This window comes from Scatophagus argus, chromosome 20 (assembly GCF_020382885.2).
Source record: "Scatophagus argus isolate fScaArg1 chromosome 20, fScaArg1.pri, whole genome shotgun sequence".
Classification (NCBI taxonomy): Eukaryota; Metazoa; Chordata; class Actinopteri; family Scatophagidae; genus Scatophagus; species Scatophagus argus.
In genome coordinates this window covers 6,353,573-6,379,792 of record NC_058512.1, presented here as the reverse complement: position 1 = coordinate 6,379,792, position 26,220 = coordinate 6,353,573, and the positions used below count along the sequence as shown (strand labels likewise).

The window sequence follows — 26,220 nt, the reverse complement described above, 5'->3', positions numbered from 1 at the left end:
TCTGAGTTGAAACAAGCATTTGTTCCGAGTGATGGATGGCCTTGTATCAACGGTAGCATGGGAACTCTCTGTCCACCCCCAGCTCTACAAAGAAGCAATAATGTTACATAATAAAGCCATCTGCATCTGCTGCTCTTCACATTGATTTAAAAGTGCCATTATGCGACATAGCCGCGCTGTACGCCAGTTAACATTTGAACAAGGACGCAATAGATGAGTTCAAGAGAACACATTTATTGCCCTTTCAGGTAATGTTCTGTCAGTCCCAGCAAACGTTTACGTGTTGGGCAGCAGTGCATGTGTTTGGAGATGTAGGTATGAGAGCATGTCTGCGCTTGCTCGAAGATGCAGGCGATGTTGCAACAGACCAGGACTGAGGTGCGACCTGCAGTCAAAGGTAAAGGACTGAGGTCCGCCTCTTTCTAAACACAACATACGCCGTGTAACTTCGGTTTCTGCTCGCTCAGTCACATGTCGAATCAGCGGGCTGCAGGGACAAACCGGGACAAATGATGAGGCAATCGTTAGTCGGTTGTATAGTGACATCTAGCGGTGCCTTTGAGAACTGGTCCCAAATTTTGCCCTCAGCTCTGCTGCGCGAAATACATAGGAAATTGGATTTTTTTCCTTGACTGATAGAGTATAGGTATTTGTCAATGACCTACCTGTTGAAGTCGCAGCCACTTAACTGCGGATAACGGCATTTAACCGCAGGTACATTTTTGTAATTTCATATGATGTGAATATGTCATTGAATGTTGTTGATTATAAAGAACGAACGAACGAAAGAAAGAAAGAAACTGAATCTAATGTTTTGCATTTTTGTATGCTTTCTGAATGCGTTCACGTAGTCTGGTACAATTTAATTAATGCAGTAGGCATCTAGGCGGCAGTATAGGACTGGCGATACCCATGACAACGATATAAGAAGCAAGCAAATAAAAAAAATCGGTTACATTCACATGTCTCTGTTAATAAGCTATGAATGAATGAAGAATTCACATATAATAGTAAAATCACTTATATAAACAATGATTATTTCAACACAAAAATACATTTGTGCAAGAGGGGGTCCTCTGAGGCTTTCAGCTAATTTAATTTCCCACAGACTCTTTTAACTTTAGCCGATAATATCGACCTAAATTGGAGACGCGGATCAGCAGTTTGATCTGGTTCTTTCTGTGTATGTAGCATGTGATTGGTTGTGTGATACAAGCCCCGCCCAAAACACGCACGCGCTCAGGACCAAATGGTAGTAACCAGAGGGAGAAACAACAGAGACCAGTTAGCTGTTAACGGGAATATTGCATGTTATACAGAAAACACCCTGACAATGCTACCACAATGATACCCTCAATTGCTTTCCGAACCACAGCCTCACACGAGCATAAAAAGGGGAAACAAACACATTCACGACACACCCCAGTCTCACGCCCACCGCATATTTAATTGGTTGGTGAGGAGCGCTGAGGAATTTGCAACGCTTCTGATTGGTTGATATGTACAACAATCATGTCTATTCGGCACAGGATTGGCTAACCTGTTAGGAGGAAGTCAAGTGTCAAACGTTTTTGAGATAAGCTCGGAGTTGACAAAAGCGATTTGTCTCAGTTGAAACATTTTAGACTCGCATTTTTTTTTAAATTTACAAGTTTTGTCCTGGACGGACCTCGCTGGCGAGGATTACGTTATCCGGCCGCGAATCAGACCCCTGTGCAGAGCCAAGGACTTGGTCGCACTGTGGACTTCATTACCGCCGCACAGCAGAGTGAGGAAAGTGGGACTTTATTGTTCAAGGCTAGCTAGCTAGCTTTGCCAAGCGGCTTGTGTTTGTGTATAGCGTGGACCGCAGGCTATATGGCTGCGACTTACGAGCCAATTTATGGACTTTCAGAAGATGAGGTAAGCTTTAATCTCGGCAAAGCTTTGCTATGTAGATGAGAATAAAAATGGGTCTGTCACAGGGGGTTCAGTCAGAGACAGCTAACACCAGTGTTAGCTGATATTTAAGCTAACAACGATCAACCCCACGGTAACATTCCATAGTAATGTTGAAGCAGCTGTCAATTTCCTGCCCCCCACCTGGGTGTCCATTGGTTAAATACCGATGCACACATTAATTTCAGTTACAACGGCACCACTTTGCCTTCAGAGTATTGAAATTAACCGTTCAGTTCAATCGAGCAACATCCTGTACTTAAATTAATGTATGAACGACTTGTAGCTCGACTACTATCCCTAAGTGCTATTGTGAACCCAATATGTTTGGAAGAAGAATCGATTCGTTTCTTTGGTGGAGTGCTGTATGACTTTACAAACTAATCCGATTTAAACACAGCGTCTTGTCTGTAATCAGTGCTGTTTTGAGGAATGCGCGTCCAGCAATGTCAGCTGAGGTCGATATTCACTTTAGTGTTGAACTCTTATCAATTTTGACATTCAGTCGTTCATCAGTAATGTAGTATAAAGTAAAGCTAACGTTATACTGCAAATGTTGTTTTCCACTGGGACACGACTGTCACGAGTCGCCACCGAGCAAACAAACAAAATAATTTGCTACATGGGCAGCTGTCATATCAGCTAACTACCTATCAGGCATTACTAATGCAGTCGTAAATAGTAAGGCTGCGGATTTTTTGACGATCCCCTGGGATGGTGACTAAAAATAATTTCTTTCATATGTTCATTCAAGCTGCTGAGAGGAAAATATGGGCATGACACTGATTATTGAGACTGCGCTTTCATCATTAGGCTAAACTGTCACTCTTTCACCAGGATGCGGGGGAGATTTGCTTGTGGTGGCCTATTTATTCTAAGAGAATGTATGTCTCAGAAGATAGACTGAACATCGGATAGATATCCCAAAACACATTCATTGTGCATTTCTGACATATAACATGTTTTTTTCTTTAAGATCAGACCATGCAATGTTAAACTTTATTTTATTGACTGTGAGCAATCTAAATCAGTCAGTGTTTCTTATGCTTTGTTTGAGGAGGTAACCCATTACACTTTCATATCTTTGTGGTGCTCTGTATGCCAGTCATTATGGTACTGCACACTGCAACACAAGGACCTTTGGAAAGTGTTGGCTGGTTATTGGTTAATGCTCACCATATTACAGACATTAAATCACATAATGCAGTCTCCACAGATAAAGGTTTTAAGTCAGTTGTGAGGCTACACATCATGAGACCCCGTACTTCCTGCAACTATGAGGTAAACATTCAGTAATGCTGCACCCCTTGAACAGCCCATGGCCTGAGGTAACAGCTGGGTTGGCCTGGGCTCCCAGCCTATCTCATTGCTTTGCTCCATTCTCTGGCACATACACTGTATAGACAAAAGTATCCAGACATACCCCTTTCTAGGGCTGCTTTTCAGGGGTTGGGCTTGACCCCTTACTTCCAGTGATGGGAAATCTTAATGCTTCAGCATATCAAGACATTTTGGACAGTGCTATGCTTCCAAATTTGTGGCAACAGCTCGGGGAAGGCCCTTTTCTGTTCCAGCATGACTGTGCCCCACTGCACAAAGCAAAGTCCGTAAAGACATGGTTGAATGAGTTGGAGTGGTAGAACTTGACTGGCCTGCACAGAGCCCTGAACTCAACCCCACTGAACACTTTTGAGATGAACGAGAATGGAGATTGTGAGCCAGGCCCTTTGGTCCAACATCAGTGGCTGACCTCACAAATGGTCTACTGCATGAATGGGCAAAAATTCCCACAGAAACACTACAAAATCTTGTGTCTTATTAATTAACACAATCTTTATAAAACTTAGAGGAAATCAAAGTCAAAGATTATTGAGCAAGTGTGCCAGGGAGTCTATACACTTTGGAATATTGTATTGATTCAAATATGTTTTTCTATGCAGTGTTTCAGCATAGCTCATGGGATCAGTTAGGTTCTATATGCTGGTGTCACTCATGACTGAGAGCTTTTCAGATACAACTCACTTTATTTCTTGGTCAGGGTTATTGACATAAAAAAGCATGTTAGAGCAGCCAGCGCCTTTTAAATGTTAGACATTGCTTGATTGTGAGAAGGCTGTGAGATCATTTTTTCCCACAATCTTTTGATTAAAGTTTTTCATGCATCCTCTTTTTCTTCTTCAGCATGAAACAAGAGTCCTGCGGGTTAAGGTCATTGCAGGAATTGATCTGGCGAAGAAGGACATCATTGGAGCTAGGTGAGCATCACAGGAATTCTTTTCTTGTTTTGGACGCACCAAGAGATGCTGTTTACATCATAGGTTTCTTAGGAGTTACACTGTTATTCTACTTTCATGTCACCATTGTAAGATTGATGTGTTGCCCTGGTCCTCTCATATCACATATGCATTGTGACTTTTATGACTGTTTTGTAACATAAAATGTTTAAGCAAGGCACTTCAGTCAGCGATAACGATTTGTCAGGCTTGTACGAGAAAAGCCAAACATAAGACGAAATATGTAACCTGTAGATATGTCATCACATGCTGCTCTTTCATTTAGAGGAGCTCCTTTAGTCTGTCCTTTCAACCTTGGACAGCACAGTGTTATGCACATTCACTACATTCCTTTTACTAAGACTTTGAACTCCATCAATGATTACCTACCTGCCTCTCCTATCTGACTCATAACCGTTTTTGACTAAAATATACATATGTATATCTATGTACTTTCTCACATGGCTAAAGACACAGATGTAAAACTTAAATCTCTGAGGGTGTATAAAGTGCTATATTTAGCAAGGTTGCATTTGTCCTCTGCTATCCAACCATCTTTACCCATGTGTGACTCTATGATGAAGCGCAAACCACTGTTATCACAACTTTTATGTGACGTTACATAATATACCTCTGTGGATTTGTGTTTGAAGTCTGCCTTTAGTTATTTCTTTTGCATGGCTAAGTGTTGCGACTTCTGACCTCTGAAGTTTAATTGGCTACCTGCGATGCTAGAATGCTGCTATCAATTGATAATACACCAAGTGATTGTCACTGCTCAGTTGTAATCAGTCTGTTGTAATCATACTCGTACGTCAGTCAGAATGATCAGTCATCCATTTCTTTACCTTTTAGTAATATGTTGCCATTCTTTTCTAAGACACATTTAAAATAAAAAAAAAAGAAAAAGTTCAGTGAAATATTGTTGTACTTCTCCTGGGCATTTGTTGCTACTCTGATATTGATGTCATACGCACTTGCCTTTATATCAAATCAGGTATACATGAAGACATTGAGACAAATTATAAGCTTGTCAAAAAATTCATGATCAAAAGATCATGTCTATGGGTTTACACATGAAAATGTAGTGCAAATGCAGTAGTCCTGCAGTATCGCTATCCCAGCAAGCTTTGAACAGGATTCATAACTAAAAATTATGTATTATCATGGTTTACATGCATGCTTATCAGTAACTTCTGCTGGTAAACTCAAGAAGGCCCAAGAACAGTCCAGATGAGACAGCACCCATTTGAGCAAACAATCTGAAAAAAATATATTTTATAGTTTGTATTTTTTTAATTCACTTGGAATATGGCTGAAATCTTCATATGACTAGTGTAAGTCTGAACTAAATTTGAACACTGCTCTTACTGTTCTTTATGGTAATGCTTTGCATATGAGCTATGAGAAAGCCCACATTGTCAGAGAAAGAGCTTGGCATTTTTTAGCACTGTGTGAATGCTGTTCACATGCCAGAGTGCATGTGTTCGCATCCTGATGTCCTGCTGGCAGGACTGCTCAGCATGGCTTTGGAGAAATCTGAACTGTAATGAAGAAACACTGAATGAGACCTGGGTGTGTGGCTAGCTACCACAGGAGACAGTGCTGACTTGGCAGTCTGTCGCCTCATAAGATGCTCAGACAGTGCTGGCTTGTTCTTTTCATCTTTTCGCTCCAAATCTGTTTCTGTTGCTGCTCTATTCTGTAATACAGCTACTTTGTTCTATTCTGTTCTGCTCTGTTATTTTGAACTAAATGAAACACCCCTATGTTTTGTTTTTGTTCTTGTGAGGTGTTGATAGAAACTTGAGGAACTTGCATGGAGTCTAACAACAAGTGGACTGAGCGACCTTTTGCTAGCTTTCATCCCTCAGTGTTGACCTGAAGTAGCCCATCTCCCTCAGCAGGGTTTTTGTTGATAGAAGGAAGGAGACAAGAAGGAGTCTCAGTGCAATCTAGATACAGAAGGACCATTGTTTCTGTTTAGTCACAGTACATCACAGAACCACACAAACACACAATTAGAAGCTGTGGGGTTCCTGGAGACGTTAATTAGCAATCAAGCACAGCCGTTTTGCTTGGGGTACGGTTTGCAGCTCATTTTTCAGTATATATCTGCTCTCTCACTGCTATTTATATAAAATCAATGTAACACTGCACTCCAGTTGGCAAGCCAAATCTAATTTTTGGTTCATCCATGCTGGAATTAGACTGGTGATTACATCAGTTCTGGATGCCAAAAATTTCTCATGGAAACTGATTGTGGCAAATCAGATTTAAAACATTTGTAGATGGTTTGAAATGGGTCTCAATTATGGGTGTTAAGTCTATAAAATGGAATCAAAATTTCATTTACTACACAGGAAGTGCAAGACGTAACCCTAATGTTCCACCCAGAGTATAGTATTGGCCAAGTTAAGCATTTAACTTTTAAATGTGAGAATTTGCTTTTTTTTTTATTTTTTACATCCTATAAAATTAATGTTGAGGGTTTTTTGACTGCTGGTCAGACAGGGTTCTAAGATATTATTTAAGGCATTTTTCACTGCTTTCTGAGAGTTCATAGAGCATTCAAGCATTAATATACAGATTGAAAAAATAATCAACGAATAGTTGATAATTAAAATAATCATTAGTTGCCTCCCTTTTCTGAAGTTCGGTATGATATTGGAGTCTGAATTTGGATGTCTACACTGGATAGGAAAATACATTACTTATTCTGTGAAAAGCATATGATTATATGCATTGTGTGGTGGAATCAGACCTCTTGTGTTTTGATCTCAGCAGGAGTGAATCTGGTTTGACAGGATGACTTAAGGGTTTCCCATTCACTAGGCTCTACTGAAGCACTTGAACGCAGTCTGTCATCTCCCTTCCCCTAGCCATTCAAAGCAGTCACTGTAGTCATTGTTTGAACTATGAAAGGCTTAGAGCCACCTCTCCACTTACTACCTACTTTATGTATGTATTATACACAAAAAAATAATACAGGCAACAGGAATACATACTTGTGCTTTAAAACAAAGTAGCTTTGTTTTCTAGGTTTGGTTTTAATAGTAAGTTCGTAAAAGAATGTTCCAAGTTACTGATTTAAAAAATGAAATGTTTCACAGTCACACCACACACACACACACACACAAACGGGCTTGTGAGAAGGTTTCTTCAGAGGGAGTGTTTTGAAAGGGTATGACCTGACACTGTACCTGATGTTGCCTGCTGGGACTGAGATCAGTTGAGTAATCTGTGTGTTTGGTGAATAGTGCAGCCTCTCTGCCTGCCTATACAGAACTCACTGGAGATTTCTAGACTCCTGCCAGTACTTTGAAATAAACCAATTCTCACTGCTTGCTATTTGCACCGCATAACTCAAAATGTGGTGCAGCCTCTATTTTTAGCCCTCTGCTTTGTCAATAACACATTATAGCCTTATCTCACAATACAAATACAAATGCAAGCAGTTTTTAATCTGCTGGTTTGTTCATGGTTGACTCAGGTTTCAGTTCTGGAGACAGTCTTTGTGTTAAAGGGTAGTTTACCTCTAGGCTGTTCAGTATATTTAATGTTGTGGGGATCCCTAATTGTCTTAATACCTTTCTTCTTAGAATATCAAAAACTACCAAGTACTTAAAGTTGCCACTTAATTCTTGGCCAGATTTGTAAATTTTAGTCAGATGTCATCTGATTTAAACCATGATTTTGTTCATTTTTTTCCATTTTGGCTTATTTTGTAAATGAGAATAAAGATCATACATTTATTCTTACCAACTGATAAAATTTTGTTATTGGTACTGAAATGTAAGCGTTGTGTCAGCAAGACCATCTGTACACATTTTATATTTTAAGTATTATTGGGTAAGTACTCATAAGCTTGTGGGGAACAGATTTGTACCTGTGAATTTGCGTGAGCTGTTACAAAGTGAGAACAGTGAAAGACTCAAATCACACTTTTTTTAATCCTGTTCTGTTTTTGCAGCGATCCTTACGTGAAACTTTCCCTCTATGTTGCGGATGAAAACAGAGAGCTTGCCTTAGTCCAAACAAAAACCATTAAAAAGGTAAGAAGTGGCTTTGATGCATGCATCTGTAGCATACTGTTGCTCCCTGTTGTGTTCTGCACAGACGTTTGGATCATAATTTTGGACCTAATGAACTCTAATTTCTTTGCATCGTACCAGATTTGCCACCCCTGCAGCAGTAATCTCCTCCTTATTGCACTGCCTCTTAAATGTACCTTTATGCGTTCCCCTATATTCACATATAGTCACAAATTTGAGATCACCTTTTCTCCTTCAAATCAAGCTAATTACATCATCTTGTGAGAGAGAAACCACAGGAAGTCTGTTTTCCCCCAGTGGCCTATTTTGGGGAGGAAATCTGTTCTCAGCAGGGGGAGCTATTACTTGCTGCTAGTGTAAAATCCATTCAGAAGATACCTTAATGTCCAAGTGGGTTGTGACTTTGAACCAAATGTCCACATTCATTGCCCACATTTAAGAATTGTGTGGGCTGTGCAGGTTCAAAGTTAAGTCTTTGTTGACATATTATTCTGCATGACCTACTATTATTATTATTGTTATTAACTAACCGTCACTGGTTAAAATACAAAATATGCAGGGATAAAACTTTGATGATGCATCTCATGTAGCCGAACAAGCAGCTCCTTGTGTGTCTGTAAATTTCTCTTTTGTTTTTGTTTTTTTGTTTAGGTTAGTTACATGTCGCTGCCAGCCAACCCTTTGCTGGAGTCAGGCAACTCAGGCTTCCATGCAGGCAGACATATGCTGCCAGTGGCCATGGTTGCTTTATTGGATATAAATAGCTGACAATACACTGCTATGTGGAGCAGAAAAAGAAGCATCACTGCTCGGCTCTTCTGTGGCCTCTATGTGTCTTTAAGTGGGACACCTTTTGATGGCATCTTTGTTGTTGAATCTAAGAGTTTGGCTTGTGGCAAGATGGCATGAAATATGATGGCAAATATGACGTAACCCAGTACATCCGTAACTAGAAGTTACCCTGAGCTTATACCAAACATTGGTATTTGGCTTACGTTTCTGTAAATTTTCATTATTTGATCAAGGAGAATTTGACAGATGTTAGCGTTTAACAGGTTTTCAGTCACAGGGCAGTGGGTTCATTTGTAATTCTGCTATATCAGCAGCTGTTTTAACAGAGATGTTATTTTATCATTGCTGTAAAATGTAGTAAAGTGTTTATTAATCAGAGTGACTTGCGAAATTAAGGTTTCATTGACATTCTAGTGTTTAAGTCATTTCAATTACTGAAGGAATTTTAATGAGATGTGTCACATAGTTCTCAGTCCAATAAAATATGAAATGTGTGAAGCAGAAGGAGAAAGACATCCGCAAACTGAGCCGACCCATCCGGGAAGCGGGTGAGAATCCTCATGGCTGTTAATCTAAGGACTAATGCCAATCACTGAGACATGTTACAGCTACAAACACCCTCCAACAGCATGAGAGGATCACTGACGCAAAAGATTGAGCCTAATTTCTCACTTGGGCTCGCTTCTCTCACTATGAGTTGGACAGGTTTCATACATCTGCTCTGTTTTCTGTGCAAACCAATGATGGTGTTTAATGTGCTTTAATTATTAGCCCAACCACGTTTGTGCTTTGTGTTTCAGACCCTCAATCCCAAATGGAACGAGGAATTCTACTTCAGAGTGAGTCCATTTTGTGTCACATTTCTTTTCTTCCCTGTATCCTCCACTACTGTGGTCTGTTATTGGCCCTGTTTACTCTTGAGTGTTACAGTTGTTAATGTTTGGTTGCAGTTTAACCGAGAACTGAGGCCCACCTCCTCCACTACTGTAATCAGACAGACCACGTTGGACTTTAGAAGCTTAACCATATGTGTATGATTATTCCCCACTGGTTATTTATAAAAGAATTACAGCTCAGTCCTATGTTATAATGATTAGAAGATTCTTCTGGCCACTGTAGTTAGGAATTATTATGTGACAAAAACAAGCAGGCAGTTACTTACAAGGTATTTATTTGCATGTGCATCTGCATTGGCTTTGCATGCCACGTAGGCACTGACTGCTATATTATCTCCCCTACTATTTTGTTGCCATCACAGGTGTGTCCGCAGAATCACAGGCTACTCTTTGAGGTGTTTGATGAAAACAGATTGGTAAGATTCATATTTCGTGATCTCATACCCCACACTCACTCTGTATCACATATTATTTTTAATTCCAGTCTGTCATGCTTGTCGGCAGTTGATTTATTTAGTTCCATCCACCATAATCGTCATGCCTCCTTTAATTTCCATGCAATTTTGTTTCTGCTTCAGCCTATTTAGGCATTGATAGCAAGTTTTACAGCAAGACAGCCTTGATTCCACAAAAGTCGTGGAACTCTATAAACCATAAATAAACACACAATGCAATCATTTGTGACCGAACTGTGTTTACTGTCTGTGGTTTTATAAAATGTTCCTGAGCCCATGTAGTAATAACCCTTACACAGTCATTTTTCACAAAATGGTGAAACCCCTTCCTTGCGAACGACTGAGCTTTTCCAGGATGTTCCTTTCATACCCGGTCATGATATGATCAGCTGTTACCAGTTAAGATGTTATCTGATGGTACCTGTCAAATATTCAAAACAAGTGGCTTTTGAGCATGTTTTGTATTTGTACTATTTTCAGTTGAGTATATGTCAAAAAGGATTAGTAAATTCTCTTTTATTTATGCTCTAGTCAGTGCCCCCAACATTTTTGGAATCAAGGTTATAATTTCTTTTGAAGTTAAGTCTCAATTATGTCAACAGAATCTTGATGTGACGATTATAAAACTGAGAGGGCTGCGCTCATTTTCAAATCGGTTTCCCATAAAATTCCTGATTTAATTTCACCGCGGGGATAATAATCAACCTGGAGATTATTATATTGACTGATTGATTATATCTCTGCCCCTATGTCTTACAGTCTTATTCTTGTGGATTCTCTGCCACATCGCTAGATTGGATGTCACAGGATTGCAAGCAACGCTCATTCAAAAGAACTCAAGCAAAAGACATGCATTTTAGTACACATGGAAGAAAAGTAAATATAGCCTGTGTTTCTGTGCCTGTTTCATTACTCTGCTTTAAGGCTGTAGCCCACTAATGACTGCTACATTCCTCTTATGTCACATTTCTCAGATTTCCCCTGCAGACAAGAACACTAGCTTCCTTGACTTGTGAAATTAAGCCTCTTGTAGGCCCTCAGTTGCCATGACAACATTGTGTCTGCACAGTGTCAAGAGTTGCAACAATTAGAAACAGTACAAGTAGGTCTTAAATAATCAATTGACAGTTTCACAGTTATGTATAACCTCCACCTTGGCAAACCATCTTCAAGGTGTTAGAGGCAAGTGAAGTAGTTGTTGACATAATGAAGACATTGTTCTATGGAAAAACTGAAAGGCTTTCCTGACAGGGGGTTTAGGACTGCAGTGATATTTTTTTCTAATGACTTCTCAGTAAGTCTGGGGTCTGTATCTTGAGTTTGATGCTTGATAAAACAAACAGCGGATGTAGCCCAACATAGTATTGATGTTCTTGGCTGGATAAAGCACATTCTATCTGGGCCTCACAGGTTTGAGGCTACTGCTTTTGTGCACGGAGGACCGATGTGGGAGGTTGGAAGATTGTGTGTATAAATACTCCACAGTGTGTGACTGTGGAGTATTTTTTTTATAACACCACATTATGTACTTTCCCTGATAATAAAAATGAAAATGTTTCATGTCCTGATAAAATCAGTGCGTACAGTGGTGCATGTTGTGTGTGCATGTTCTGTATGCCCCTGCAGAGGGGAGTCGCTGGAGCTTAATGAAATGGCAGCTCCAACTTTTGTTTCGCTGTATAGAAGAGGATGACACAAGAAAACACAGCACAGGCAGCCTTAAGCTCAGTCATCTCCTTATATGTCTGAGGAGGTTCTTTCTGTCCATCTCTAGGTGCATGCCAAGGCACCTCCTACATCACTAGCCAGTATTTCTTTGAAGGGGTTGCTTGTTCTCTTGCATCCATTAATTTAATGGCTTCTTTGTCAGGAGAGATGAAAAGTTTGACTAAGCCTTGTGCTGTAACACATTAGAGATTGTGGTTTACTTATGTGTAGTACTAAATATTAGCTAATGTAAATGCCCACAAAATATAGGAGACTGACAGTTAACATGCAATGTAAAGTGAGAATAGGTCTACAGTACAGTGTGGTGCTTTGCTTGAAGCGGGCATGTTATGTCACTGGGCAAGCTGGGCTTGCTGCCATTGGACGACACATTGGCATTTTGTTTCTTTTATACAGAACATTCTCCGTAACATTTCACACACACATTTATTGACTGTGCCTAACACTGCAGGCAGTGTGTCATCACTACTGTTACTGGCTGCCAAGCCACGATTTCTTCTTGCTCTACAGTCTTTTCTTTTTTGGGTGTTTCTCTGCTTCAAGTCAGTATCGCTTGTCTTCGTGATGCCCTCTTGTCCACAATGTGGAACTTTCATTGTTGTTTGTTTCTAATGTGTGGCACCATCAGTGACTTGACTATCTACTTGTTTGCATCTTGCTTTTATGAAACCAGAAAGGTGACTCACTGACGGCTAAACCATAGATCACAGTCATAGAAGTTGGAATGGTTTTTTGGACAGTTATGAAAGGCCACATTATCTTAGGCACTTTGTCAGTTTTGTTCATGTGGGTAGACAGATCCCCCACTAACTCTAAAACCTTCTTAGGCTGATCCACTGGTGAATCACTTTTCTGCCTAGCAGTGTAAAGTATGAGCTCATAAATTCACTTTATGTCATGAAAATGTCTCTTCTTTTTACCTTGTACAGTAGCCAGATATTATTATATTACAAGTGCTGAAGCATCATAATTTGTGTGCCTAATTTCAGCATTGCAGACTAGGATCACAACTCAGTTGTGTTTGGGCGTTTTTTGGATCACAGCAGAGTGGCCTATAAAACCACCAGACAGTCAAGCGTTTGGCTGTGTATGGGAGACAGCATAGTCTATTCTGTTTGAAGAAGAGTTGGATATCTTTCTCCAGAGAGCACTGTGCTGTTTGCCTTATCAAAGCCGCAATCTGTCAGATATTCTGCTCCTCACTCTGCTGCTGCCTTTTTTTCTGGTCCATTTTTAGCAACATCTTCCTTATGCTTCTTTTTTTCATCTTTCCAAACTACAAGAAGTGAGAGGGCTCCACAGGATATGGATGTCATATTGTGTGTAACAACAGAGTTATGGATCTGCCATTTCTTCTTCTTTCACTCTCTACCTTCCGTCTCCAGGGGACCATAGGTGGATGCTAAGGCAGATAAATAACTGCCAAAAAGGTGATGTTATCACCTTGAGTCATTATATTAATGCAGAGACGGGGATGAGGATGGAGATTATTTTTACCAGTGATGTGTTAAGTTCTGTTAGCTATCTTTAATGAGAAATAATAATGTTTAGCACTGCTACAAGAACCTGAGCTGCGCTCATATATTTGATGGCTCTTTTTAGGTGGAGGATTGGAAAAGTAGATAATGTCAAAATTAAAAAGTAACTTACTGGAGATAAAAACTCCCAAACTGCGTCTACCAAGGAGTGATTATGTTTATGAGAGGTGTGGAGACAGGGAAATGGGCGGGGGTTAGAAAGAGATCATGTGAATGAAGAAGGAGACAGACAGAGGTAGGTAGGATGTGCTTAGGAGGCCAGTTGGCACTTGAGGGCAGCATGTGGTTGTAACAGGAGATGGTTGGGCCATTTCTAATCACATGACTGACAAGCAACCTTCTGTCACCTCGGAAACCAGGAGCGCCAACCACTCTTATTCAATCATGTCAGGAATGCTGGCCGTCACTCGGCTCAGGCTATTTATGCTGTCTGTCGCTAGTGCTTGGTAGTGTTGTGAGTACAGCATAGGGATCCTTTTATTTTTTATCTTTCCTCCTTACCCTTCCTCTCTTTAACCTCCACTCTGCCATTCCTTTGGGTGAGTTAAGTGTAAAGTAGTCAGCTCTTTTGCAGTGGCAGTCTGGTTTTTGTGGTGTGACTTCTTTCCTCCGTACAGCTTACTGTGGGAAGGAAAGTTGTGGAAGAGACTCTGAGAGGGTGGGAGGGGATGGGAGGGCGGGGGGGCTAGAGAGAGTGGAAGAAAAAAAACAGGGGATCAGTCATCTAGTCAGCCAAAGGAGAGAAGTGGGCGACACTAAGAGACGGAGACAGGAGCCAGAGGAGAGAACCAAACAGCCAGTCAGAGCAAAAAGTGAGAGGGAAGAGAGGCTGTGGGCCGTGAGGTGAAAATGGCACAACGTCTGCGTTTGTACTTTGGCTCAGGCCGCAGTAATACAGCGCCGGAGATACTGGAAGGAGACTCTGAAGAGCAGCAGGGAGACAACGATGTGGTCACGCTGCTCCACACGCAGGCTCCTCCGGTGTCGAGGCCTTCTCAGGAGCCAGCTGCGCAGCACGTCCCATCAAGAGCTTTTGGTTTGCGGCCGGAGCCTTCACTGAAACGTAGCTCCTCCATGTTCATACCTCAGCTCGCCACCTACACTGAGCCACGGCCCACCAAGAGCTCTTCCATGCACATCTCCCTCCAGCGCGCCAATGGATCAAGTAATGGAGATGCCCGTGGTCATGCCGATGATGTCCCGCCACCTTGTTATACTCCTCCAGGACCTGCACCTGCTTATACCGAACCACAAATCGGAGCGGCCATTCCACAACATCCACCTCCACCATACTATAGCCCAGATTCTTTAAACTCACAAACTTGTCTGACGGAGCCTGACCTGCCCAAACGCAGGGTGTTTAGTATCGGCTCCAATGGCCATGCTCTGTATAGCCGAGGTCAACCTGGAATGAGAGTTGATGGTATTTGTATCCAGAGAAACTGTCCTGACGGTTCTGACATCCAGCATTTCAGAATCCTCCCTTATGGTGGTACTGGCTGGTCTGTCCAGCAGCCGAGCTTGGACCATTGCTCTGCTGTTAATGGTGGAACACAGAGACTAGTGTTTCAGCTCCAGCAAAATCAGAACCAGGATCAGGGTCAGGCCAGGCAACAGGCTGCTGCACCCCAGGAAGAATGCACAGATGTTGGCTTTGCCAGCTCAAGAGGTAGCCGTATGGTGTGTTACCCCAGAATTCGACTGGAGAGAAGCTCACCTCATCAGAGGCTGTTAGTGGAGAATCAACACCAGAAGACTGATACACATAGCCAAGATATAGAGGAGAACCAAACAGACACGGAGACACAAAGAATGGAAGCAAGAAACAGATCTAATGGCTGTACTTTCAAAATCAGTGGAGAGACTTCCAGACGGCAGCCTCATTTCAAGATATATTTTACCCCAGGCGGAGGTGGAGATCAGGATGTGAGCACTGGCAATGATCCGGCAAGGAATAATCCCAAGGTAAATTATTGGAAAACTTGAGTAGAACGGTTTGGTTATAAAAGTTTTTAAATCGAAAAGGTTTTGTAAATATTATGACATTTGACAATGAGATACATCGTGTTTTTAGTTTTAATGATGAAGAAGTGAATTTGAGAAGGAATAGTTAACAGTCACAACAAATAGTGGATGGGTCATTTCTCTCATATAACATTTAGTTGAACACATGATAGCTTGTATGCAGTGTAGCCAAAAGAAGCATTTAGTGACGCCATGGACAGAACAAATGAGAATCAGGGTAAAATTTAAACCTACCTACCTAAAAGTATTCAGACTTTGTGGGATGTGTTCAGTATTATGCATGTGATTTGCAAAGTTCCTAGTAATTCACTTAATTTCCCCACTGAACCCAGCCCAGATGAGGAAAGATCTGTATGGTGCAGGAAGAGGGTGGTGACATTCTGGGAAGTGAAAAGCACAGACATGCTGAGCTAAATCACACACACTGGCTTTCGTTCACCTCTCAACCACAGGCATTTAAAATTTTACGCACATCGGCAGGTTCGGTCGTGAAAGGAAAACGGGAACATTTCTCCCCATGCACTTGTTGTCTTCTGTTTCACAGAAATGTGACACTTAAGTTGGGTAATACCCTTAGCTGTAGCCAGTGCTCTTTGAGAGTTGGCTGTTTCTATCTTTAGTCTGTTTCGAGTGTGGTTGTTGATTTTGTGAGCGGGCAGGCGGCATGTCTTCTTTGGCTCTAGGCTGGTATGGATCCATATCCTCTCAGCTGCTCCATGAGTGATTAAAAAATAAGATTTCTTTATGGCCCAAATGACGATCAAGACTTTTAGCTTTAATTTTAAAAGAATTTCCCCTCAGGGATAAATAAAAGAATTCTGATTCTGATTAACAACCTATCAGTTTCCTGAAAGCTTCAAGTCTTTTGATGTTGATGTCTGTTTTCCTTTCAAGTATAGCTCAAGCTTTGGAAGATATAAAAGTTGCAATTTTATAGTACGTCTGTCATATTACACGACTTTAGCATTCATGAGCTTCTACTTAATTCACTTTAGATGTTGGACTTTTCAGCAGGACTATGTTCTGTACCCCACTTTTTTGAAATTTGCATAGTAAACTTTAATATATAGTAGATATTTAAGTTGTGGGACTGTCATTCACTATAAATACATAACTTCGTTTCTCATGAAGAGTTTGCTGCCAAGAGTCTGCAGGGATTCTCTAAATCAGAAAGTTAAATATTGTTCCTACGTTCTTCTTTTTCTATATATCCAACCTGGACATTTGTGGTTCCTCAACCTTTTTGACTTCTATGAAAATAACACTTGACAAATAATTTTACATTTTCAGATTTTTGAGGTTTTCCTATCCTGTTAATTATTTCTTGATGCATGACCACTGTACTACATATACACTTACACAGCAGACTGTAGTGAGTAAGAATGAATGTAACATAATGTTTGTTTGTGTATCAGAAAATTCCACAGGGCTCCTTTAATACTGTACACAAAATTGTGTGCCACAATAATGAAATTATCTTTTGTAGTGGTTTTGGTTTCTCTCCTCTAATGCTTGTGCAGTATATTTAGTCATAGCTTTGACACCACTTAGGCTGTACTTGAATACATTTTACACACCTTCTCCTTTCCTTTTTTTTTTTTTTTTTTTTTTTTCTTTTTTAAGACACCTGGTATTTTGTTACCCCGGGGCATCCTGTTTCTCATGCAACAAGGAAATCCTCCGTTAGACCATAATGGCAGGTCTTCCCCAACTGGTTGCCTGGAGTTAGAGTGCCCCTTTTTAAAGCCCTGGATGATGGGATACTACGAGTGTGTATTTTTTGTGTGTACGTGCCAGCTAGACTATCTGCAGACAGCTATGCCAGTGTTCCGTGCCCTCATTACAGCCCTGCTTTGATGCCCCCCCAGTTGCCATTCACAAAGTGCTCTCGCAGGCCATGTTGGCTATATTTACCTGAGACGGGCTTGAGGACCTATCGGGTGGGGTTCTCTTTTTATTTTGGACCTGCAGCATGTGAGAGGGGTTCATACTGCTATTGTTGTGAAGGGCTTTTCTCTGTCAGCTCTGATCTCTCAGCGGTACATTGCAATGTAATTCAGTTGTGTCAGCACAGAGGCTGTTGAGTAGGTGAGACAACCTTTTCGCACTTCAGTACCAGTTGGGACTTGTTCCAGGTCACCCTGTATCATAAACTCTCAGTTTGCTACCACTTCGTCAGGCATGGCAGTTCTGTGCAGCTACAGTTAGCATTGGCCATTTTTATCATAAACCTCCTCAGGCGCCCAGACGTGCTGTCAGTTTTGGTTTTATTTGTTCAGGTCCAACATGAATGAATGGAATTTCATTTGTGGTGTTCACAGCACTGAAAAATAAGATTAAAAAAATTCAGCAGAAACAAGTCATACCAAAAACAAGGTCTATGAAACTCTCAATACATGTTCTGTTATTGGAACTTTGCTGTTGAATTTTTTACATTTCATTTTTCAATGTTATGAGCACCACAAATGAAATTGCATGAGTCTATATTGTTTTGTTACTGGCAGAAGTCTCAGAAATGGATGAATAAAACCCCATACTCTGCATACAGCTAGACGTATGTGAATAGTAGGTGTTTGGTGATTTAGTATAATTCTTGTATTTTATCTGTTTCCATCCTTTATCTGGCTCTTTAACTCTTTGCCCCTCCTCCTTCTCTTGATTGTCAGTGGCGCCCTCCCTCTCTGAGTGTAACCTGGCCCTGGGAGGCAGCTGCAGGCTCAACTGTGACCCTTTGATGACTCTGCAATTATATCCCTCTGCATACACATACCCACAACTCAAATGCTTGTTAAAGACTGAAAAAAACCTTGTGTCCCATGAGATACTGACGTAGCCCCTGACTATTTCTTAGCTTACAAGCTGCACTACCACTGGTTCAAACACGGTAGCACGAGGGTAGAAAGAGTTTCACAAATTCACAACATGTGCTAACCGAGCAACAGATGTCAAAGAGTCTAATGGGACACTGTCATTGTCATGATGTGGTCCAGGTTGCTCTTGTTGCTCTCTCCCAATTCAGATAAAACTCATGATTCAGAGTTTTGAATTATGTTGAGTAAAGCAGTAAATCACTACTTGGTTTGGGAAATGAAAGCAGATACTGTTGTAATTTAAACAGCAGTGGTTCTGGGTTTTCCAAGAAGAAATTGTTTAAACTGTGTGTGTGATTGAGTGAGTGAGAGAGAGAGAGAGTACACATGGATTCACAAGTGTCTGTTTACGTGTCTGCATTATACTTTGTCCCCTGATGATCAAAATAAGCTTCTGTTGGTGTGAAAGAATGAGAAAATGTCAGTCACCACAGTTGTAAGCAATTTCCACCCACGCAGACCAGCGATCTGTAGGTTTTTCTTGCTTTTACTACATTGCTTGTATTTCGACATTGCAAAGCAACCCCCCCCCCCCCCCCCCCCCCCCCCCCCCACATCTTCCGTTGGAAATTATTGATTTTTTCTGACTGCACTACTTCTGTGGATCAGTGAAGCAACTTTTACAGATGCCACAACACTGAAAATTTCTTTTGTTGTACATTAAAGCTTGAAGAAGTGAACAACCTTCAAAAGTAACAATGAGACTGTGAGATTGTTTTGTTTTTGTTTTTTTTTGAGGGGTATTTTTTTAATATTAAGCCTTTTGCAACCCACAGAGTCTCCCACAAAATACAGATATATTGTAACACAGACTGAGAAACGCTGGATTAACGAAAGTATTGCGCATTGTTTCAGCTCAGCCTTCCCTGTCAAACCAGTGTCTACATACAAACATCATTGTTAGTTAATGCCTGTTGTCTAAACCAGTTGTGTCCCACACACAGGCTTCTTCCAAGAATGGCCTTTTCCATCTCACACAGGTAATCACTGCTGGGAGCTGCCCAATCACCCATCAGTCTCCCCTTTTTCCTCTCAGCCTGCATTAATTACGACTACAGGATGGATCTTCAGGCTTCTTAAATCTGAAACACAGACCTTCCCTGGTCCCCCTCTGTTGTCACCTCTGTCCTTCTCTCCCTCTGTCTGGCTGACGTGGCTTCAAATCTGGTGGCAGTGGATGTTACTTTTCCTTGCTGGGTTCACGGGTTCTTCTCCTATGAAGTGATAGCAAAGGCCTGTCTAGAAATTAAACTCTAGGCTGGGCCTTTTTGCCTGGACACTTTTGAAAATCTGTGCTGATTGGCAAAGAAGATAAGCCACAACAAACTAGAGCAAATATTGTATGATAATTTCAGTTACATTTGGATTAAATCGGTCAAATTTAAACAAGGCTAGAAGTTATTTCTGGAACAGGCTGTTCATGAAATGAAAATATTTGTGTCTTTCACTCCATCTGTGACAAACACAAAATGCTGCTGGACCTTCTGGTGCATTAGGTGATTTACCTCAACATTGTGTTTTTCCCCCCTCTTCCCCTTCTGGAAATTTCGGTACTCTCCAGACACACTCAAAAAGCTGCGACTTCTAAAATTAAGCTGCTGAAGGTGACCTTCTTGTTTTCTTTCTCAGACCAGAGATGATTTCCTTGGACAAGTTGATGTTCCTCTCAGTCATTTGCCGGTGAGTTATTTGCAGCTCTGTGTGGTGATTGTGTGTGTGTGTGGCCCAAATGACTGTTTTGAATACTCAACTGTTTCTTATCTTCAATTATTGCTCTACCTGAATAACCTCTTTGAAGGTCAGGCAGAGAGTGTTTGTTTGGCTGTCCTGAGTGTGAGAAAGTGTCAGGCACACAGGTAGCTTGTTGTTGTCATCAAACAGTACACTTCTTCTTAGATATGAAAAGCAGTAAACAGAGGTCCTGTCCTGAGGGCGGGCTGCCCTCACAATCAGTGGAAAAAGCTGCACTTTTTTTGCACATTCACATGTACTCACTTGGAAAAACTGTTGATTGCTGTGAGATAACAACCTTTGAAAACATTAACATGGAGAACCAGTGTGAGCTTGGCAGTTTTTTCAGTTGAGGTTTCACATTTAAGCAAACGGGAGCTGAAACTCAGACAAGTCACTGAGGATCAGCACCTCCTCTACTCTGTTGAGAGCTGTGCCGTCACTGGTTGTGGTTCTCTGAAATTCTGTGAAAGTTGTGCGAACCTTTAAAAGCACTTCAGTAAAAGGTGTTGGGGTTAATTATTAATGTCCTGTTTGGCTCCCATGGGTCCAGGAAATTGGGAGCACATAAAAGCTGAGTCACGCTGAGAGATGAAGTCACTTGACGGGATGGAGAATATTTGGTCCTGATGCAGCTAATGCTGAGAATCTAAATTTAGCCATTGAGCAAACTGAGCTAAGCATGAATAAGCTACTGCATTGCTTGTATAAGTGGTGTCTGTTTTAAGTCGATTTTACGAATGACTAGATGTCTTATTCATAGTTACTGGAGTAGTAGTCAACCTAATAGTCATCACCTTTCTCTCTGACTCAACTGAAATAATCTGGTAGCTACATTTACCTTGTGGAAGCTTTCCCAAACACAGTCTTATGCACCATAAAGCATGAAACCTTGTGCCAGTTAATGTAAGTAACCCTGTTTTGCGTGAGTCACACATAAAACAGGGTACATGTTGCTTTAGGCTTTTAAAAGCTATAAACTAATTGAAAAAACTATTGAAAACCGAGTTAACTGAGAAGTTAAGACTTGATATGAATCCTTAATTAATAATAAGATATCAAGGAAAATATGGTCTCAGCAGCTTGAGCTCAGTTTAATGAATTTATTTATCTTTTCATTTATTTATTAATACAAAACCTGTATTCAAGTGAGTGCTTGATATGGAAACTGACAGCTTGATTCAGTGGTGAGTTACTGAGCAGTACATGATGAACTAGTCTGAGAGCAGTGAGAGATTGCTGTAAATTACAAAATACCTTTTTGCTGTTCAATATGTAACAGGAGAAGCTCGTTGTTTCATAATGATGCTGGGATGGCTGTGCAAAGAGTTCCCACTGTGTTGTAAACTCCCGACACTGATATTTTGATACTCTCTAACGTGTATTTGCTTGTGTGTGCAATTGACTGCTGTCAACAAATGCCTCCTCTAAATTTGCAGACAGAGGACCCTGCTATGGAGCGGCCCTACACGTTTAAAGATTTCCTCCTACGGCCCAGAAGGTCAGTTTCTGCCAGATGTGACAAGTAAACATTGAAATTGGACACCAGTAATAAAACTTAAATTGTGTCTGGTTTGCCCCCATTAGCAAGTGGGATAGACATTAACACATTATTAAACTCACTGTAACATTAATCCTGGTTTGAAACACTGTGCAGACTAGTATGGTATCTCCAGAGAGCAATAAGTTGTATGTGATGGTCAGTTGAGCACTGAAGGTGAAAGACCATCTGGTGCTAATAGACAGTTTGGAAACTCCCTTGTATTTCAAAATTTTATCCTGGTAGGGGTTCTGAGGGTGGAGGACACCTGGTTTTGATGTGCTGTTCTCAGATTGGTCCCCTTTTCCTGATATTATCGTTCTAGTCACAAGTCCAGGGTGAAGGGTTACCTACGTCTCAAGATGGCCTATCTGCCCAAACAAGGAGGACAAGAAGAAGAGGCTGGAGAGATGAGGGAGGAAGCTGAGGTAAGCTCTTGGCTACTATTGTGAGTTTGTTTTAACTGCTGACTTTGCATTACCTAAGGCATCGTTTTGACTGACTTGTTCATTATAAACTGAAGCCAAACCACATTCTAGTTTAATTCACACATGCAAAGAAATATTGTCCTAAGTGTAAAGATATTAAGTGAGTTTCCAGCTTGGCCCCTTTTGCTAAGAGTGAGAGGAGAAAGGATGGCTCTTCTTTTTATTCTTTTCTCTAAGAATTCAGGAAGCATCTCGGCGCCAAGATCTGGTGAAAGTCTTTTCCAGGTCAGGTTATGGAAAAACCATTTACAATACTGCCTGTTATTTGGAGAAATAGGAGCTTTGCCTCTTTTTTATTTTGTGTTCTCGTTTGGTATGTGTGTTCAAGTGTGGATTTCTCGCAAAGTGTTAGAGAGGTGCTATAAGTTTTCAAAAAGTGAAAAGCTTCACAGATGAGGTGACATTCAGCTGCCAAAGTACGAAAACTTCAGTGCCACTGTGCTAACCTACCCAGACTACATGTTCTCAATGTGAAAAGCCCTTCATTCTTTCACATTGAAAAGTTTCTTTTTTTAAACCTCTGTACACAGATTCCCACCAAAACTATAAGGTATTACAGCAGTTTCACTGTTTTTCTTCATGGTTACTTCTTTGTCAGTCTGTCCTAAAGGAGAGAGTTCAACTTTGTCAGCACTGGTAGGGATATTGATACCCATTAGCTCAGTCTTACACACTGCACTGAGAGATATTTGATGTGTCCAACCAGTGAGCAGCTTGTCAGACCAAGATAAACACCAGTAAATTTGAGAAAAAACATTTTTGAGCACCGCACAGCAAAGATTTTAAACAGACAAGTAAATCTGACATCTTTGATCCATTTCCATACTTGAAACCCATCTTAAACTGGTTTGCTAGTGTTCATGCATGTCTGACAAGCTGTCAGCTCAGTGGGATGTCTGTGACCACTGGATCTTTGGCTTGAGCTAGCAGCGTTACTCATGCTACCTTACATCAAAAACTGAACTTTCTCTTGCAGGGATGGGATGAGTCTGCAGACTCAGGCTCTCAGCGACCCCAGCAACTGCTGCCCCCCTTACCCCCGGGCTGGGAAGAGAAGGTGGACAACCTGGGACGCACCTACTTTGTCAACCACAACAACCGCTCTACACAGTGGAAACGGCCCTCCAACATGTACGTGTAGTGTCTCAGTTCAAACGTTAGCTCGACTCAAAAGCAGTACTACAGGAACAGTATCGTGTTTATTTTGTTTCATTCTGTGCCAGAACTGAAGTGTAAAAAGAAGCTGTGGTTTTACAAGGGGTTGTGTGTGAGACTGCTTCAGATCTGCTGGCTGTGTGAACTCACAGTGACAGCAAGACTCCATGAAGGCCCCCGGTTCCCTGCCAAGACATTGTCCTGCACATAACTCATCTTAAAAGCACAATGTGGCATTTTTACACTTTTTACACAGGCTTTTTTACAGATTACAGGATTTTTTTAGCTTTATGCTAAGCTAAGATAAATTTCAGACTTTTGCTTTAACTTATATTATAGATGAGAAGATATGAGAGTAGTATTGATCTGCTCATGAAACAAGGAAAACTGTTCCTTGAAGAAAACACAAAGTAGTTCAGTAGTTCAATAGACACGTAAACCACAGATATTGTGTATCTGCTTATTTCCCCATACTCACTTTCCTCTGTCTGAATCAGACTGTACAGATTAGTCTGGCGGAGTGGTACACTGTAGCTGAATCAGGCTACTTAATCAGTAATCTGCAGTGTTTACCATTCCAGCTGTATATTGGAATTTTACTTTATTACTACCTTACTGACTTAGCACTTTCACACTTTTTGCATGAAATCTTTTCTTCTCCTTCAGGGATGTGATTTCTGAGACTGAGAGTGACAATCAACAACGGCAGATCCATCAGGAAGCACACAGAGTTTTCCGCTCGAGGCGCCACATCAGTGAAGACCTAGAGAACGAGCACCTGGAGCCCAGAGACCTGGACAATGTGAGAGAGAGGAATATACACATACAGCAGGCTCATAATGAGCCACAGCTGTCTCAGGTGATAAGGTCACTACAGTGTTATTCATGCTTCATAGCTGTGTCTCCTTGTTGCTCCTGCAGTCCTGGGAGCTCATCACAGAAGAGGATCCTAATGACAGCATGGCCCAGTCTCTACCCGGCCCATCCTCCGTCTTGACACCACAACATCCGTCGACACCCGTCACCCAGGAGTTCTCTGAAGATTTAAACCTGAGGCTGTCGCTCACTCCTGATACCAATGGCGAAGTGGCAGGGCCCAGCACTTCTCTGGTGAGGCTTCAACACTTCATTTTTCAGTGGTCAAAACTGAATCACTACATGTTTAAATAAACCTAAGCCAGTTTCATATATTTCCATGCATGTCTTTGTTGTGTCAGACATTAGTGTGATAGCATTTTCAATAATGTTTTTTTTTCTTCTTTTCCTGCTTACTTTTTCCTTAACAGGGACAGCTGTCAAATAGACTCCGATCCTCAAGTATGACGGATGGTGTCAGCGATCAGGCCCAAGCACCTCCTCTCATGGTACATATATATATGAACGCTGAGAATTTCCTCCAATTCTTTCATTTTGACTTCCTCCTTTGCCTTGTTAAATTGCTTCTACCATAGCAAACATCCCATATTTGTTCTCTGAATGCCTTAAGCAAGCAAGCGAGCATTGTTGTCTCATTTACCTGCTCTCTGTTGGCATGCCTCAGTGCTGTGGGTGTAGCACATATCAATTCCCCTTCTTTTTGTCTTCCTTGCATTTAAAATCTCCATTTGTCTGTACCAGGCAGGTGTTGTTTTCTCCTCACCTTTCCCTCCTGGTATCTGTGCTTCTTGATATTTTCCCCGTCCATTCCTTTTCTTCTTGCCTGTATAGGATTGCCATACCTCTTCCTCCCCCTCCTCTCCCACTTCTACTTTCCGCTCTTTGTGATTCACTTGTAGCTATGGTGGATGTATTATAGAAATGTTGGCTTTACAGCCGTGTGCCAGCAGAATGACCATTCCAGTAGAAAGCATTGCCAAGTAAGATTAAGGACAGCACCACATCAGATCAAACGTTCCCCACAGAGTCCTGAGTCATAGCATCAGTGGAGACTCAGCTCAATGAACTGTCACAAGATCTGAGTCAGATGTTTGTCTTGTAGCTGAGTCACAGAACTGAGCTTGGCCTTGTCAAGGCAGGGAAAAGTACAGGTGCTGATATCAGCCTTTCTCTTGAAAGTCAAATCTTTAAGGACTGGACAACAGCAGGCTCATGAAAAAGCCATCAGAGGAGGGAGGGTTCACATGTAGTTTCCTGTCGCAGTGAAGATTAGTTACAGTGACACAGTTCCTAATTATATTAAATTGGTCTGTAGGTGGATGGTTGCTGTTTGTATCCACCAATGCATGTGAGGTTGTCTCTTGGGTAAAGGCAGGATTCCTTTCTGATTACAAGTTAATTGGCCTCGTAAGATAAGGCTGGCATTGACAGCATCTTAGTACAACAACCATTACTGTCCCACTTAGCAGCCCTGTGTGTAACACCAAGCCATTTGGTTCCTTCTGAAGATTAAATTTTTAAAAACAGCTTACATATAAGTAGTATAGTTTTTTTTAAGACTCAAACAGGGAGGCCCTGCAGTTTTAGCAAGTGGTGCTGAAACACTGAAACAAGAACCAGCTCATTGTTGGTTTTGGTCTTGGGATTAGTTGACATAAAATTTCACTACATTTATCCTTTAATTGGGAATTTGTGTGTGTTTACTTCAAATCTCAAAATGGCAAAATACAGTCTCAGCGTAAGTGTTCACAAATATTTTTGCTTTTTCCTTATGGTTTGAACATTAGAAATAAGATTATACTAAGATTAAGATTATACTTTTATGTCATCATAAAGCCATTGACTGTTATGGGGTTGGTG

General features: G+C 41.1%; 1 protein-coding gene across 6 annotated transcripts in view; it reads left to right on the top strand.

The window, feature by feature from the left end:
- Positions 1 to 1,536: 1,536 nt before the first annotated feature.
- nedd4l (NEDD4 like E3 ubiquitin protein ligase) overlaps positions 1,537 to 26,220 on the top strand; it is a 41,800-nt gene continuing 17,116 nt past the window's right edge. For 3 of the 6 annotated variants that reach the window (XM_046374847.1, XM_046374844.1, XM_046374843.1), the window contains exons 1-9: positions 14,372 to 15,640; positions 19,515 to 19,550; positions 20,200 to 20,250; positions 21,741 to 21,802; positions 22,167 to 22,269; positions 23,306 to 23,460; positions 24,151 to 24,286; positions 24,406 to 24,594; positions 24,771 to 24,848. In XM_046374847.1, coding sequence (XP_046230803.1) covers positions 14,525 to 15,640; positions 19,515 to 19,550; positions 20,200 to 20,250; positions 21,741 to 21,802; positions 22,167 to 22,269; positions 23,306 to 23,460; positions 24,151 to 24,286; positions 24,406 to 24,594; positions 24,771 to 24,848 — 1,926 coding nt within the window. In that variant the 5' untranslated portion in view covers positions 14,372 to 14,524. Of the gene's footprint in view, positions 1,903 to 4,119; positions 4,194 to 8,184; positions 8,267 to 9,858; positions 9,898 to 10,316; positions 10,371 to 14,371; positions 15,641 to 19,514; positions 19,551 to 20,199; positions 20,251 to 21,740; positions 21,803 to 22,166; positions 22,270 to 23,305; positions 23,461 to 24,150; positions 24,287 to 24,405; positions 24,595 to 24,770; positions 24,849 to 26,220 lie in introns of those variants that run through there. The other 3 variants (XM_046374848.1, XM_046374849.1, XM_046374845.1) reach the window with 3 other exon arrangements.